At 41.6% G+C, this 16,927-nt stretch overlaps 1 protein-coding gene across 1 annotated transcript in view; it reads right to left on the minus strand.

Annotated features, from left to right (window-relative positions):
- LOC142006889 (amine oxidase [flavin-containing] B-like) overlaps positions 1-16,927 on the minus strand; it is a 76,986-nt gene that overhangs the window by 42,230 nt on the left and 17,829 nt on the right. Inside the window, exons 2-3 of the mRNA XM_074983400.1 lie at positions 3,822-3,916; positions 3,195-3,332 (exon numbers count right to left, since the gene is read on the minus strand). Coding sequence (XP_074839501.1) covers positions 3,195-3,332; positions 3,822-3,916 — 233 coding nt within the window. The remainder of the gene's footprint in view (positions 1-3,194; positions 3,333-3,821; positions 3,917-16,927) is intronic.

The following is a 16,927-nucleotide window of genomic DNA, read 5'->3' on the forward strand; positions in this document are numbered from 1 at the left end:
AAAACAAAATATGCTGGGATAGAATAATTATGTTCAAACTTCCATAAAGGTATCAAATGATGTGAAAGCAAGGAGAGGAAAATCAAGCAGTGGAACTGTGCACTTAAAAAGATTAAAGAGAAATAAATGCAGAACCCAAATGTAGATAAAATCTAATGAGGAGGGACTCACTCAGAGATAAACAAGATAGTCTTTTAATTTTGCAGTACAAAGAAAAGACCCACACAGTATTTGAATTTAAAAAGCCTCTGCAAATGAATTGAATTGACTTCAAAGGGCTTGATTTTGCTCTTGGGTTTACATAAAAGTAGTAGCAGATTTTAAAAGATGCACAGGGATTTCTGATAGAATAGTGGAAAGAGAATCTTTTTTAAAAAGAAAAAGCAACGAACAGATTTCATCCATTTCTCAATGGTCAATATTAGATTTGGCCTGCACTACAAAGTTTGGGTTAGTATTTGGCTTTGAAACCACTTAAAGCTGACAGAGATTTGGACACTGGAGTTCAGTTTACAGGACAGTACTTCAGTCAAAGGTTTTAATCCCATCCCCCAGATTTCAAGGCACAGACACCATTTGTCACCATCTAGACTGGCCTCCAGCGCTTGCATTGGCTCCAGAGCCATGTGAGCAAAAGTGGTGGGAGGTTAATATGGTTTAAGACGAGAGATCTGTAAGGAGGATACTGATGCAATGCATTAAAAAGAACCAAGAAACCATGATCATGAAATAGATTTAACTGCACCACAGAAGCTCCTAGCTACTACTGCTCATTTTGGCTGTGTCTACACTGTCTCCTGACTTCGAAGGGAGGATGGTCAGTAGGGTGTCGGGAGATTATTAACGAAGTGCTGCGCTGCATATGCAGCACTTCATTAAGCTAATTCTCCCCTGCGGCAACCCCAAAGTTTTAAACTTTGAAGTGCTGGTTCGTATGTAGCAGCGGCTAACCCGCCAGTACTTCCAAGTGCCTCGGCAACTTTGAAGTCCCAAAGTAAAAGGGGAAGTAAAACTTCATTAAGCTAATTCTCTCCCCGCGGCAACTCTGAAGTGCTGCATATACAGTGCAGTACTTCATTAATAATCTCCCGACATCCTACTTACCATCCTCCCTTTGAAGTAGGGAGATAGTGTAGACAATTCCTTCATGTAAAGCACCCACCATAACTAATTAATTATAATTAAGGTTTCTACTTATGATACATTGTGGCAAACTGTAGTATTTTATGAGTATGATGCCTCCACGTGTTTTTCTGAGAGGTTGCCTGCTATGGAGTTAGATTAAGAGGAGCTGTTAGAGAAATTGAGTGAAAACAGTAAAACAATGACCTAAATGAGGAACATCCCAGAAAACATACAAACACAACAGCCAGGTTCACAGCCTTGAAGAGGCAACTCCTCTGCCCAATCCTGATAACACAGCTGTCATAACCAGGCTAAGAACAGAGAGATCAAAGAGAACGCAACAATATTAGAAAACTTCAGGGAGCCAAGAAAAAGGAGGAGTTATCAGTGATGTACAAAGGACCTCCCAGAGTATCTGTGAAAAGATGACAGGTTGGCAAACACAGGGACAGAGGTAGGTTACCTGCCAGGGCAACAGGGACTCACTTAACTTAACAAGGATATTAGGTCAGGTCAGGTTATATGTTTTAGCTTTGATTTACTTTCTTGACCCAAAGTGCCTAAATACCATATCCCTGTTTTCTAATCAATACTGGCTTCTTCTGAAAAGGTTATTCGGTGTTGTCAAACACATCTGCTGGTCACATAACCTTCCAAGAGGGAAATTTTCCAAATGTGTTTCAAACTACTTTGGGTCTGCTGAAAAAGCCAGAGCGAGACAAAGCCTACTTTGACCCAATCTCAGAGTAGCAGAATCACAGGGCCCTCCTCTGCAAAAAGTGGAAGCCCAGGGCCTATCACCAACAGAGGCAGAGCATGCCCCATGGATCGGTGCAACATTATAATGATATTTCTCCACGGTTGGATAAATAGAGGTAAATAGGAAAGAAAAATCAAAACATTTACTTTTAAAGAAATATTTAATCCCCGACAGCATTTGATATCCTGTTAGCTTTATTCTTGCTATAATAGGAAAGATATATGAACACTGTGTCCTACGGTTTCATGGACGCTGGTACAGTAGTAACAACCATCCAGTGTTCACCTTACAAGCTGAATCATTGGCTTTGAGAAGCGGCTTATTTTTCATAAGAAACAAGCAGTAAAAGCAGATGAGAAAAATACAAGCGTGCAAATCTTTTGTTGCAGTTAAGTTCTTAGTCACATTTTAAGCAAAAATTCAAAGCATTAAAAATCCTGAAACTTGACTGGCTGACTCATTTCACTTGTCACAAGAACATATAACAATAGTTTTGCACAGTAGTTTACCCAGGTGAATAGATGGAAAACTTGGAAAGTCACTCTACTGCAAAGATATATAGTTGTTCCACACTTAACAGGTGGAAGAATGCTCTTTTGGGTCATGCACAGAGTAAGAACTTAGAAAATCTGGGCTTTTATTAGACCTGCGATATAGATGTCTTCTTTCACATCCTGGACAACTCATTTGGGATTCAAATCCACAAGCTTCTGGCACCCTCAATTCATAAGGCACACAGAACCTTGTGAAATCAGAGCATTACCTATGCTGTATTTCAGTTTCCACATCTGTAAAATGGCCTAGTATTTGACTTGTAAAGTTTAATTGTTAGTCCAAAAGATTCAAATATGGCAGTTGTCTCAAACTGGGCACAGTTAAGACACCTTGGCCAGGATTTTAAAGTGTGCTGAGCATCCCCAGCTTCTACTAACATTAGCTATACTTGTGAGTCTTCAGTGACTCTGAAAGTCAGGCGCCAGACAGGCCAAGCACCCAAAAAGCACACAGCCCAGTTACCCACAGTCTGTGAGCACTGTCAGAAATCTTGGAATTTGACACACTTTGAGATCTGTTAACTGAAAGCACAATGTGTAAGCACAAATTATTACATTAAAACTTCATAAATGGATCCCTTAGCAGGATATGTTTATAGTACTTAGCTACCCATTTTTAAAGGCAATGCAGGAGAGAGAGTTGCTTTTTTTTTTTTTTTTTTTTTTTTAATTTCAGAGGGAATATCACTAGTTTAGAAGCACTAACAACCTACACACATTAAATCAGTATGTTTTAGACATGCATCCCACCTTACCTTCACATGGTGGATAAGATGTTCTACTTCATTCACTTTATATGTCTCTATTCCAAGCTCCTTAGCCAATCGCAGGATGCGATTTTGTGTCGGCCCCACATATGCTCCTCCAAGGTCCACGTACTGGACTTGCTTATTCTGGTTTCCCAAAAGACAAAAGAAGAATGAGAAGACCTTTGCAATCTACCATGAGATACACAATGTAATCCAGAGAAACTATGTTAGCTGAGTATTTTAAGCTAGGTTTCCTGCCTGCTTGCCCTGCATTGAGAAGATTTGCTAAGAGGAAGCCACAGAAGTGAAACCTCTGAATTGGCTCTCTTTAGAGACATTTCTCTAGAGCATTTCTCCAAGGGGAGATTTTGCTACACAAATAAGTCTCTGCTCCTTCAAGGTGGAAAAGATAGGAGAGCAGGTGTGATAACCCTAGAACCTGTAAATATCCTGGAAAATTCTGTGTTACCACAGATACTCCATGCTTTCTCCCAGCATAGCTCTGTACTGTCAAGGACTTTCTTACCTGCCACCACCCTACAATTTCAACCTCAAAAGGGGTTCTTCAGTATGCAGGACACTCTGCTCAAAAACCAGCACAGTAATTTAGATACTATTTGTGGTGATAATTACCCTGGCAGTGAAAGTTCTTCCTCCAACCCTGTCCCGGGCTTCCAACACCACAACACTCAGGCCTGACTCAGTCAGCAACTTGGCTGCTGACAGACCTAAAGGAAAAGAGGAGAAATAATACTGAACAACTGTACACAGTGGATTCTGTTGCCTGTGTGGCTTCTGCACCTCTGTGTGACTTTAGCTGTTAGCACCCACACTTTCAGCAAGAGGAGTCATGCCTTTTGACTGCTGTTAGCATCCTTTGGTCTGTGAGAGACAGTGTGACTTGTAGCCTATGATGTAGATGGAATTTGACTACAAATGGCTTGTAAAGGGAGGTAAAAAAATCACCAATAGCAACAAAAGATGAATATAAAACAAAACAGTGGTCACATTTGCCAAGCACCTTCAGCTCCTAATGGCTTTCACTGGGGTGGAATGAGCTCAGCCTCTGCAAGGCAGCCCCAACTGGGGAACAATGAGAGACAAAGTCATTTTGTTTTAAACGGAACACACACGCATGCAGTTCTCTGCAAGGGAAAAAAAAAACAAAACATTCCTTTCTCTAATTTCTTCTAGAGGTTTTTTTTGTTTTTTTCCCCCCCCCCATCAGATAAAATGGACCCAGTCAAATTTATACCCGGTCAGTCCTCATTTTGATTTGTTCAGTCAAGCCTGCTTTAGGCACATCCACTTCAAGCTAAAATATTTTAGAGTGCATGGAGGGTTAGAAGACGTCAGAAGGCAAGTTCCCTATCCCCAAAGAGCTGACACTTTAACCAAAACTAAACTGAACTAGTGAGTGTAGCAAAAAGAGCAAAAGCCAAATGGAGGGCAAGGAGACTTGGCTCCACTCCTTGCCTTTCTGCATTATATATAATCACGTCGTTCTCTTCCTCGTCACCTCAGCACCAGCAGGCATAGCACTGAGAGCACAAGTTTGGTGCCCTGAAGCCAGAAAGAGAAACTGCAGGGAAAGCCAGACTTGGTCCCTGCAGCCCTGGGTTGCAGCATGCTCTGTCTCTCTGTGGAAACGGCATTTGCACAGACCAGCTGGCGCACACGAGGACCTGGGAGGGAGGGGTAAACACGCTCAGAACAGACGGTATCTTCTGAGAATTTAGTTGCCAAACTTCAACAAATCTCAGTGGCTCTGAGAGCCGCCACGAGAGCTGGGGCCAGGTGGGAGAGTGGCCTGGCTCCATGCCCTGGAAGGGGTAAGCCAAGGGTAGAAGGGGTGGGACTAGGGCATTCGGCCCTCAGCACTGCTTCGGCCACAACACTCGTCCCCTCCACCCCACAGCCACATGCAGCAGCACTGCCCAGGCAATTCAAAGCGGCCCGGAGCTCTGACCACTGCTGTTGCTATAGTAGCAGCAGCAGCAGCCGCCAAAGCTCTGGGCCCCTTTGAAATGCTGGGCCCAGGAGCAACTGCCCCCTTTCCACAACCCCCTCCGTCCATTGGTGGGCCTCACAGGTCTCTACTCACCACAAGCTAACCAATTCTGCAGAGGCTTATAACTTGACCAAATGTGGGTAAATTTTCACAACAGCAACAAAAGGCACATAGCTAACAGGGGTGCTAATAATAAGGGACAATAAAAAGCATCAGGCCATCTTAAGTATAACTAGTGTAGGCAGATGGAGCTGATGGCAACTGACTTCTCTCTCCTTGCCCTCTGCCAGCCCAGCCACCACCAGCTGTTAATTTACTGGGAGGTGCCATTACAGCTTTTAGGGTTGGTTAACTGCACCATTTACATCCCCTCCCCCACCACCTGGTATTTTTTTTTGAGGGCACCCATTTCAAGTTTTAGGCTCCAGACATCACCTCTCACAGGCAGAAATCCGTGTCTCTCTCCTTCCAGACTAGAGGTTTAGGCTTGTATTCCCTCTGCAACTCATTGTGATTGCCTCAGCAGGCCTGACTCAGAACCAACACATGTGGTTAATGTATTTCCATGAGTTCAACAGTGAATACCTTTACAAAGTAACATCAAAAAGTGCTACTGGGATTCTGGAGACCTGGGTCCTACTCGTGGCTCAAGTCCGTGAGGTAGCCTGGGACATGTCACTTTCCCTTTGCATCTCAGTTTCCTCATCTGTAAAATGGCAACTGTGATACTCAGCTCCTTTGTAAAGCATTCCGAGCCCTACTGATGAAAAATACAATAGAAGGCCTTGGAATTATTACGCAATAGTGTTTTCTTCCAACCACCGTGGAGCAGCTTCTGAAGGTCACCTCCACTTTTCACTTAAGCATACCAATGAGTACAGCAACTTTCAGATAACCCTGCTAAAATGGGCTATTCATACCCCATAACAAAGGAAATGATTTTCCAGAAGAGTCTGCCAAATGCATTTAAAACTGACATTCTCTATAAAAGGAGCAGACTATAAGGAAGAAACAGCAAATTTTGAAAGTATTCACTTTAGTCAGATATTTGCCAGGGCTTCAAACACTTTCCATTCAAACATTGTTTTTGGAAACAAACAGATTGGAGCTATGAAAAATGCAGTGGCCATCATAATCAGACCATTATTTAAATCTGAGAGAGCACGACTCAATGATATTATTAATCATTTATATTGTAATAGCACCCAAAGGCTCCTGTCAGGGATAGGACTTAATCTGCTTATCAAACTGTATTGCTGCCTTCTATTCTCTCCATCTACTTGTTCCATCCACCTTGCTGTCTCCATCAGGTGCTCTTTGGGGGCACAAACCATCTTTTTGTCATGTGTTTGTACAGTACCTAGCACAAAATGACCCAAAATCATGATGGTGGTGTCAGAGCTGCCTTCCAACTCTGATACGCTGAGTGCAGAAAGTGGGGGCCCACAAAACCCTTAAAAACACCTTGCTTCTATAGGCTCTGCCAAGGAAAAACTCCCCAAGGTCATAGATTCCATGGCCCTGGGTTGGTAGACTGTCACGACCCAAATGAGAAAAAAAAACACCTTTAACTCAGAAATATACACTTGGGATGTCTTCCTGTGAGGTAAACCCCAAGCTCTTAACCCTCCCTTAGGAGACAGCTTGGAAACAAAGAGCTGTAACCTGATAGCTGACTTTTCAGGCTAAGCCTTGAATATATACAGAAACTAGGTCTACACTACAAAGTTCTGTTGACCGTGACTTCTGTAGTTTTGCCAACAGAACCTCTGTCTACAGAACACGTCCACCTCTAATAGGGGCTCCCTGTGTTGATGCCCTCTGCTGACAGAGGGTGGCCACACTGCCCAGCCAGCCCACCGTTGACAGAACAGCCAATTGGAAGCTCTGCAAACAGGGCTGGCAGGTGAACTGGAAGCCCCCTCTGTCACTAAAGGGTCCTCCGGAGCATCTACACTATTTTTCTGTCTACAGAAACAGTCTACAGAGGTGCTATGCCTCAAATTTTCAACACATAACTCTGCTGGGAAAAAGGCTGTGTTTTGTCAATGGAGTCTAGACAGAACGCATTTATAGTGTGGAGGCCTTGTCTGTTGACAAAACTTTGTAGTATAGACACAGCTAGATCCTTTTCTAGGACACAGGAATCAAATCGATGCCTTTAAAAAAAAAAAAAAAAAAAAAAAAGGCAATTTATTCACAAAATGAGAGCTGGAAAAATGCCAAGAAAACAAATAAGCCTACTTAGTTGCTAGATGTAATAAAACAACTCAAAAAACATTCCAGTTGCAGCACGGAGAATTACTTCCCTGGGATTCATTTTAGAAGTTACAGAGTACAGAGAAAAGAACAATCACTAACCAGCCTGAGGAGTCCCAATTCCACAATAAACATAACTTGATCACATGTAACGAAACATTTCCTTTCTACTTACATATCTTTGTGCTGATTAGGGGATGGCCAGATTTACTGGATTCATTCAAGCATTTTTGGTCTTTCCCAGCTCCAGTCACAGACCCAAACAAAGACCCCTCGGACTGCAATTGTTCCCAGTTTGAAAGAAAGAATTTTTCTTCCTCCCATTGACTTACCTGATCACCACCTACAGAGAGATGCCTCTAATAAGGGTTAACCCTTTACCAGCATTCATTCATGACAGGTGGCCACTACATGTGTCTGTAATAAATAATAATTACATCTGGCTCTTATATATCACTTTTCATTAATAGATTTCAATGCACTTTACAAAAGAAGGTAAATATAACTACCCAGATTTTTAATAAATAATAATAATGCTACTGAATGAAGAAACAATCTTTTGCCAGGGAACTTAGAACAGACAAATACAGACAAAGGGTTGGAGACAAAACTTAGAAATAAATTAACATAATGATGACTGGCAGAATTTTTTTGGCTACATTTTGGAAGGGGCAGAGAAAGCTATTTAAAGTGTAGTCAGAGTAGTAATAGGGAAAAGCTTACGAATGGTAACCCTGTTTCTGGGACAAATTCTGCCTTTTGTGTGGACTAAGTTATTTTTCAAACTCCTGTGAACAGAATAATCATGCACTGATTCCATAAAGCGAAAGTCCAGAAAAAAAAATGTACGTGGTGTGAAATCCTGTCAGCTGTTCAGAACTGTACAAATTTCAGCACAGTCTGTGCTTTACATGTAATTTTTTCTTAGATTGCAAACAGAAAGTACCTCCTTTAAATTTCCCAAAGATTTTAGTTTAGACAGGCCACCATAAAGGAGTGCATCTAAAAAATGAACTAATGCCCCTATTTAGATTTTATTTTTTTGCAGGATATGTTGTATCCTTTTTTTTCCTCCAGAGAGATGTCCATACATGACCATTGCTATGGGAGGAACAGTGCAGATTTCACCTAAGGAAGGAAAAAAAAAAAAAAAGCCCAAGCCATCTTTTGTCACCAGTTCATAGGGCAATAATTTAGCACCGCTGCCATTACAGACCTGCTTACTTGAAAAGAAAGCAGGGAGTTGTATCTACATCCAGTTCACATAATGAAAAAAAGACACACTGAGTGCTGCCATGGCAACACAGTAACCTTAACTCTGATTATTCCAAGATGATCAATACCTAGAAAATTAATACAAATAATATAAAGAAGTAGAGGGAGGACAGGTCTTATCTGACGCCTCAGGCCGAGGATACAGTTGTGCTTAGAAGAAGTTAAACAAGGCAAAAGCAGTAAGCTTTCAGAAGTTGCTATGGTAACCTGTTATCAAAATGCATCCACTTGAAGATACTGGGATGAGATTGCCTTCTAAGGGCTTTTATTCTGTGATTTCACGGTATAGAAATTGTTTCTCTGCCAGAAAGTAATTTGCATTCAAGTGACTGTTTCACTGAAGCATTTTCAATCACAAGAATTTCATATCACATCCAAACTTATTTCATTCCTTTTGTTATTGTTGTTGCTTGTGTACCTGTTGAACATCCTGAAACAGAGATTTAAATAACAGAAATTCCCCACCAACATCCTCCTTCCAGCTTCCTTAAAATAAGACAAACAAGACTGGCACGTAAGACAACAAAACCTATGATATTTTGTCAACTGTTCAAAATCAAGACATAGGCTCAGACTTTGTCCAAGCACAAAACACAAATCTGACCCAAATTTTTCCACTGCCCCCTTACTTACTTACTTACACACACACACACACACACAAATATGGGGTGTTCTAAAGATTTGGATCTATTTGAGAACTCAGATCCAAGTCTACCAGAGACAGCATAAATTTCGTTAGAATTGTAAAACTCTTACAATTTTAAACATACTATTCCTATGAAAATTTTATTGCAAAACAGAGAGTAAGTTAAAATGACACGAACTTTCTAAATATGGCATTTCCCTATAGTTTTTGAGAAAAGACTATTTGTTCTTTCTTGGATTGTTAAAATAGCATACAACATGAATTTCCTTCTCCCCCAACCTAAGCACAACAACTCTGCAGCATAGTAGGTATCCAAGGCCTCCAAAGAAGTAAATTAATTGTTTTAAAAAGTCTCTCTTTGGGTTCATTTACCTTTGCCTACAGAAAATCCCATGAAAAAGGCTCTCTGTAGGAAGGAAAAAAAAACCTTCCTACAAGGACATTTTGACAAAAAATTGAAAGCAGGATCAACATGCACAGATTCTCTACCCCCCAGACCAAATAGTGGGTTCCCTCTTCAGAGCTTGAGAATTATCAAGGCAACTACCAGCAATCCTAGCCCACCTGAGTGGAGCCCTTGTCTCCATTAACATCAGCTCATGGGCTACTAATATTTCATTTGTCGCAGCAGCCCACAAGGTGGGTAAGTTCTGCAACTGGGAGGAGCAGCATGGGTTCTATCTTGAGCACTTTTGTGCTCCCCATTGTCATATTATCTGAGCATGATACATGATGTGTCTGCACAAAACCCCTCTGAGATATAGGATAGCTCTGTGAACTGCAGAAGTTTGTATCATGCTAGTGTTCTGGCAGACACTTTATTTTTTGAGAATAGCTTTAGTCAAGATTCCAAAGACTTAGTGGCTTATGGGAGTAGTTTATTAAATCAGGGCTCTTGTGTGTGTATTTTTTTTGCTTTTAGTTAATGGTCATGTCTTTGATTTATTTATATTGCTGTTTTCTGTATTCCCCATTTTGGTTTCTTTACTAGCTAGAGTTGTTAGTACGGATGATAAAATATATGCAGTCCAAAGTTAGTGCTAATTTTCTTTTTATTTGATATTACACACTTTACACATTGCTCCTTGTTAATTACCTCTTGTTTTAATATTTTTCCATCTTCTATACCTACAAACTCTTAAAAACCTATATATGAATGTGTGTTTTGGTTTGTATTGGTGGGGCACATCCACACAGGACCTCAATATTGGTGTTGCACATAAGAAAATGCAACTGCCCAAGGACTGACAATGTTAGAAGGAACGCTGACCCTCACCCACAAAAGGGGAACTAGTACGTCATTTGCCGCCTTCACAGAATTCACTCTGTTTGTATGTTCTGTACCAAGAGTCTCAAACTCATGGCCCAGGGGCCATCTGCAGCCCAAGCAGTTCCACAATCCAGTCCGCACACAGCTGCTGGCATGTGAGTCCCTGCAGTCTTGGCAAGGTATCCATACTCTTTCCCCAAGTTCAGACCATGATCCACTCCCACCCCGCACACCTGCTCTGCCCTGAGTTTTGTGCAGAGGTCAGGTCCCTCACACTCACTGTGGCAGCAGGAGTCATGGGGAAGTGGAAATGGACAAGAAGGCTCTGCATACAGCTGTGCCCGAACCATAAGGACATGCCAGCAGTGTTGTAGAGATAGCGACTGGAAGGTCTCCTGTACATGAGAGGACAGATTCTCGCTTACATTCGAGGCTGTTGACAGAGCAGCCAAAATTAAATTAATATTGAAAAAGAGAAAGAGCTTTAGGCTAGGAATTTCACATGTGCTCTATGCCAGAAAAATAAACTTAGTATAAGTAGGGCCCTACTAAATTCACAGTCATGCAGAACACATCACAGACCTTGCGATTTGGTGTCTTCCCATGAAACCTGGCCTCTCGTGGGCTTTAATCCTAAACCATATATATTTCATGGGGCAGACCAGCATTTATCAAACTGGGCATCCTGACCCAAAAGGGAGAAACAGAGGGATCACAAAGTTATTTTAGAAGGGTCAGAGTATTATCACCCTTACTTCTGATCTGCCTTCAGAGCTGGGCAACAGTAGAACAGTGGTTGTAATGTTAATGCAGTGCCCAGCTCTGAAGGCAGGACTCCACCAGCAGCTGCACACCACTAAGGGTGGCAATACCATACCCATGTAACCCTTACTCCTGTGCTGCTGCTGTCAGAGCTGGGTGCCAAAGAATGACAGCCGCTAAAGGCCCACCTCAGCAAGCAACAATGCAGCAAGTACAGCAATACGATATCACGCTATCCTTATTTCTGTGCTGCTGCCACCGACAGTAGCTCTACCTTCAGAGTTTGACTCCTGGACAGCAGGTACTGGTCTCAGCTGCCCAGCGCTGAAGGTAGTCCCGCTTCCAGCAGCACACAAAAGTTAGGGTAGCAATACCGCAAGACATGTACAATAACCTTGCAACTTCCCTTCCCTGCCCCATTCCTTTTTGGGTTACAACACCTACAATTAAAAACTCCATGACATTTCAGATTTAAAATATCTGATATCATGAAATTTAACATTTTTAAAATCCTATGACCATGAATTTGGTAGAGTCCTATATAGGAGACTAACATAAAACACACTTAGAAAGTGTATAAGAAACTCAATCTACTGGACCTGCACATCCTTCAAGGGTAGGAGAGAACTGGATGAATATCAGCTCAGTTTTGTGCAACTTTTAGTAAGAAAGTGAAAAGAAGAAGTAAGAAATGGCATAACGAACCCATCTCCTTCATACAATCACTGGTTAAATCCAGGGAGATTAGTTGAGGTGCCTAAGGGACCTAGAGAGGCACTACCTACCCTAAGTATTCAAAAATTGCAAGCCAAGCTCCACTAAACCACAAGACTTATTTAAAAGAATGAAATTTTAATGTAATACATTTGAATCTCTTTTTGTTTGCCTTGTGGTTTCCAAGCTGTATCTATCGCATTTTCAAGCGATCATCCACTGTCAAGAGGGCTAGAAATTTACTTTCTTTTTTCAAATAAAAGCTGAATCACCAGAATTTAAGAACTCAGGCTGCATAAAACAACACCAAATGTGAGACTTACCATACAATTAGGAGTGGTCAACATAACTGGGGAGCAAGTACGAGAGAAAGGGCATGGATAGAAAGAAATCGTGATAGTTATTAGCTATAACATCTGATGCTTTACTTCACAGTTTGGAACAAGCAGCAGACAACAGACTCAATATATGTAATATGAATAAATTAATTTGATTAAAATTGAAGTTACAGAGCATAACACAACACAACTATCATAACAGTCCAGAAGAACTTCCAATGAAAACCCAGGTATTTGTGGTGGAGACCATTACAATAGAGGGCAAAGAAGGAAAGAAAAGAACACACTCAAGAAGCAAGGCAAGGATGATGGGGAGTAAAAAACAAAACAGTCATGGCTTGATGAACCAAGGGAACCAACCCTTTGTGCCAATTTCACAGGCTACAAAAACTGGCTCTGCCAATGGAAAATGTGGTAGCTTTTGTTCAGACCTTGTTACTCTAAAATAAAAGTAAAGCATGTATGGTTTCATTTTTGGCTCCCTGACTTACTTTTTAGCCCTTTCTACAAAACACTCTCCAAGTTTATTCTCAGCAGCATGAGATAGGGTGCAGCTCACGACTATATTGAAAGCAACAGATCCTAGGACAGAGAATTGGTACAAGCACACATTTTTTGTTCACAGCTGAGCTGCAATTTCCCATGTTTTGTTTTTATTTGCAATCCCCTACAGCCTCCTGATTGCTTTACTATGCTAGAAACTGGTATTTAATAAAATTGTTTTTATGTTGCTGACTGCTCTAATGAACACAATCTGATTACCAGTCAGTGGTTGAGAGATTAAACCTGGCACTGGTGACCTTTACCTTTGTGCTTTCTTCATTGTTAGTCAACAAAAATATTCAAAAGGAAATAATGGCTTGTGATACCATCACCTATGCAAGACTTCATACGTTTTTAAAGCCAACCTTGGTCCACTTTCACTTTGAGGGGGAGGAAGAGAGATGGGTCACACAGGCATTTTAAAATGTTTATAATACTGACATTACAGAAATGTTGAGGTTTTCTGCTCTTTAAGCAATTTGCAAGTGCGCACTGTATTTTCAGTAGGCCTCCTGTGATCTGCATACAAGCAACAGCAATGAGGAGCATGAACTGGCCCAAAAATTGATTCACATGACAACGAGAAGGGCATCTGAGAACACAATAGATAGTCCCATAATAGTCCCTGAAAAGAGAAGTTTGCATCTTGGGGATTTTGTTAACATTTGAGTTGCTCCTGAATTTCCAGGTGACAGTATTGCTCCAAGTACAACCCTGAGGTACAGTCTCACCCAGGATACTAGTCAGAACTTCTGTGATATGCTACAGCACAACCCAGATGGGCACTACAACGCTGAGAAGCCATGACCTCTTTAAGACCAGTTATTGCTTTTTAGTTAAGAGTTTATTGCTAAAGCGGGTCAGGCAATAAACTGCTTGTGGTCAGCAGATATCCTATCAGCGTGTTTTGCAGTCAAAGAACCCAGTGTGGAACCTGAGATAACACACATATATAATATATATGCTTTCATGAAGGGGACAGTCCTTTCACCATGCCATTTGTATGACTGTTCAATTAAAACAGGGCCACGTTAGCCAGTTAGCCTGGATTCTTCAGGAAAATCTAGATTGTGTTAAACACCTTAGAGGTTAGCAGTCAGAGTCACCCTAGAAAACACTAAGGCACACAGGAAATACCTTTGTAGAAGCAGAACAATACTTTTGGTCTCTAGAGTATATGCACTGGATGCAGTTCTGAATGCCATTAAAATGTGCATTTGCTTTTAATAGTGTGAGACCATCCAAGAAGTGACCATTTGAGAAACTCTAAGAAGTTGTCAATATTCTTGTTTATTTAAAAATATAAAGAATTTCTGCCTTGGCTATGCAACCACAGTTTGTTTTTTGGATAGTAACAGAGAGGAAGCCGTGTTAGTCTATACACTATCAAAACAAAAAGCAGTCAAGTAGCACTTCAAAGACTAGCAAAATAGTTTATTAGGTGAGCTTTCGTGGGACAGACCCACTTCTTCAGACCATAGCCAGACCAGAACAGACTCAATATTTAAGGCACAGAGGACCAAAAACAGTAAGCAAGGAGGACAAATCAGAAAAAGATAATCAAGGTGAGCAAATCAGAGAGTGGAGGGGTGGGGCGTGAAGGTCAAGAATTAGATTGAGCCAAGTATGCAGATGAGCCCCTATAGTGACTCAGAAAGCTCCCATCACGATTTAAACCATGTGTTAATGTGCCAAATTTGAATATAAAAGCCAGCTCAGCTGTTTCCCTTTCCAGAACGGTGTAATAATTCTTCAGTAACACACATACCTTTAAAAAAAAAAAAAGCAGTCAAGTAGCACTTTAAAGACTAGCAAAATAGTTTAAATAGTTTAATAGTTTAGTTAAGTCTTTGAAGTGCTACTTGACTGCTTTTTGTTTTGATAGTGTATAGACTAGCATGGCTTACTCTCTGTTACCATTACACATACCTTTAGGTCATTGACAGAATGCCCCATTCCATTAAAATGTTGACTAATTGGTTTGTGGATCTGGAGTGTTTTGATGTCTGTTTTGTGCCCATTGACCCTTTGTCTAAGGGAGTGAGAAGTCTGTCCAATATACAAAGCATCTGGGCATTGTTGGCACATGATGGCATATATGATGTTAGTAGAGGAGCATGAGAAACTGCCCGTGATTCTGTGAGTAACCTAGTTAGGTCCAGTGATGGTATTTCCAGAGAAGATATGTGGACAAAGCTGGCAGTGGGCTTTGTTGCAGGGAAAGGTTCCAGGACTGGTATTCCTGGGGTATAGACTGTGGCTGTTAGTGAGGATCTTCATGAGGTTGGGAGGTTGTCTGTAGGAAAGAACAGGCATGTCAACCAGGGCCTTCTGGAGTGTGGCATCCTGATTAAGGATAGGTTGTAAGTTCTCCTCCACGAGCTTAACACAACTCTGTGGTGACCCTGAAGCCTTCTTTCACTGCCTCCGTCTAAAGAATTTTTCCAGCACACCTATGAACAACAGTTTGACTCTCTCGACCACCCCTACAAACAACAAAAGAAGAAGAACTCTATGTGGACTCCCCCTGAGGGTCATAGTGAAAGTCTGGACTTCTACATACAGTGCTTCCGCAACTGTGCTCAGGCTGACATTATACACAATCTCAACTATGCTGAACACCATGCTGTCCAGAGTCTCAAAAATAACCCAGGCATCTTAATCAAACCAGCTGACAAAGGTAGTGCTGTTGTCATCCTGAATAAGTCAGACTATGAACAGGAGGCAGCCAGACAACTCTCCAACACCACATTTTACAGACCTCTCTCCGCTGATCCCACTTTGGAATTCCAAAGGAAATTACAACAACTACTGAAGGAACTCCCTGCTGCTACTCGGGACCTCATTCACTCAGACACACCATCTGAGCCGCAGCCTGGATTATTCTACTTACTTCCCAAAATCCATGAACCTGGAAACCCTGGATGCCCTATCATTTCAAGTATTGGCACCCTTACCACCGGACTATCCAGTTACGTGGACTCCCTCCTCAAACCCTATGCCACCAATGCTCGCAGCTATATCCGAGATACCACCAACTTCCTGAGGAAATTACAAAACATCGGAAAAGTTCCTGATAACGCCATCCTTGCCACAATGGATGTAGAGGCTCTGTACACTAATACTCCACATAAAGACGGATTACAAGCAATCAGGAATACCATCCCTGATGCCACCACCGCCAATCTGGTGTCTGACCTCTGTAACTTTGTCCTCACACACAGTCATTTCCGTTTTGGGGACAATTTATACCTCCAGATTAGTGGAACTGCTATGGGCACCCGCATGGCCCCACAATATGCTAATATATTTATGGCTGACCTGGAACAACGATTCCTGAGCTCTCGTCCCCTATTACCACTCCTCTACTTAAGATACATTGATGACATCTTTATGATTTGGACCCATGGGACAGAGGCTCTAGAAGAATTCCACAGAGACTTTAACAATCTACACCCCACCATCAACTTATGCCTCGATTACAACATGCAAGAGATACATTTCCTGGACACTACAGTACCAATCAAGGATGGCCTGATCAGTACCACACTGTACCGAAAACCTACTAATTGCTATACTTATCTACACCCTTCTAGTTTCCATCCTGCACACATGACTAGATCCATTGTTTACAGTCAAGCTCTTAGGTACAATCGCATTTGATCTGGTCCAACTGACAGAGACCAAAAACTATAAGAACTTTACCAAATATTCATAAACCTGAACTACCCACCAGGAGAAGTAAAAAAACAAAATCGACAGGGCCAGATGAATACCCAGAGACCAGCTACTCCAAGATCGGCCCAAAAAAAGCCAAGAACAGAACACCACTGGTCATCACCTACAGCCCCCAACTCAGACCTCTGCAACGAATTATTAAAGATGTACCACCTATCCTTAATCAGGATGCCACACTCCAGA

The sequence above is a fragment of the Carettochelys insculpta genome, chromosome 1 (genome assembly GCF_033958435.1).
Source record: "Carettochelys insculpta isolate YL-2023 chromosome 1, ASM3395843v1, whole genome shotgun sequence".
In the NCBI taxonomy this organism is placed as follows: Eukaryota; Metazoa; Chordata; order Testudines; family Carettochelyidae; genus Carettochelys; species Carettochelys insculpta.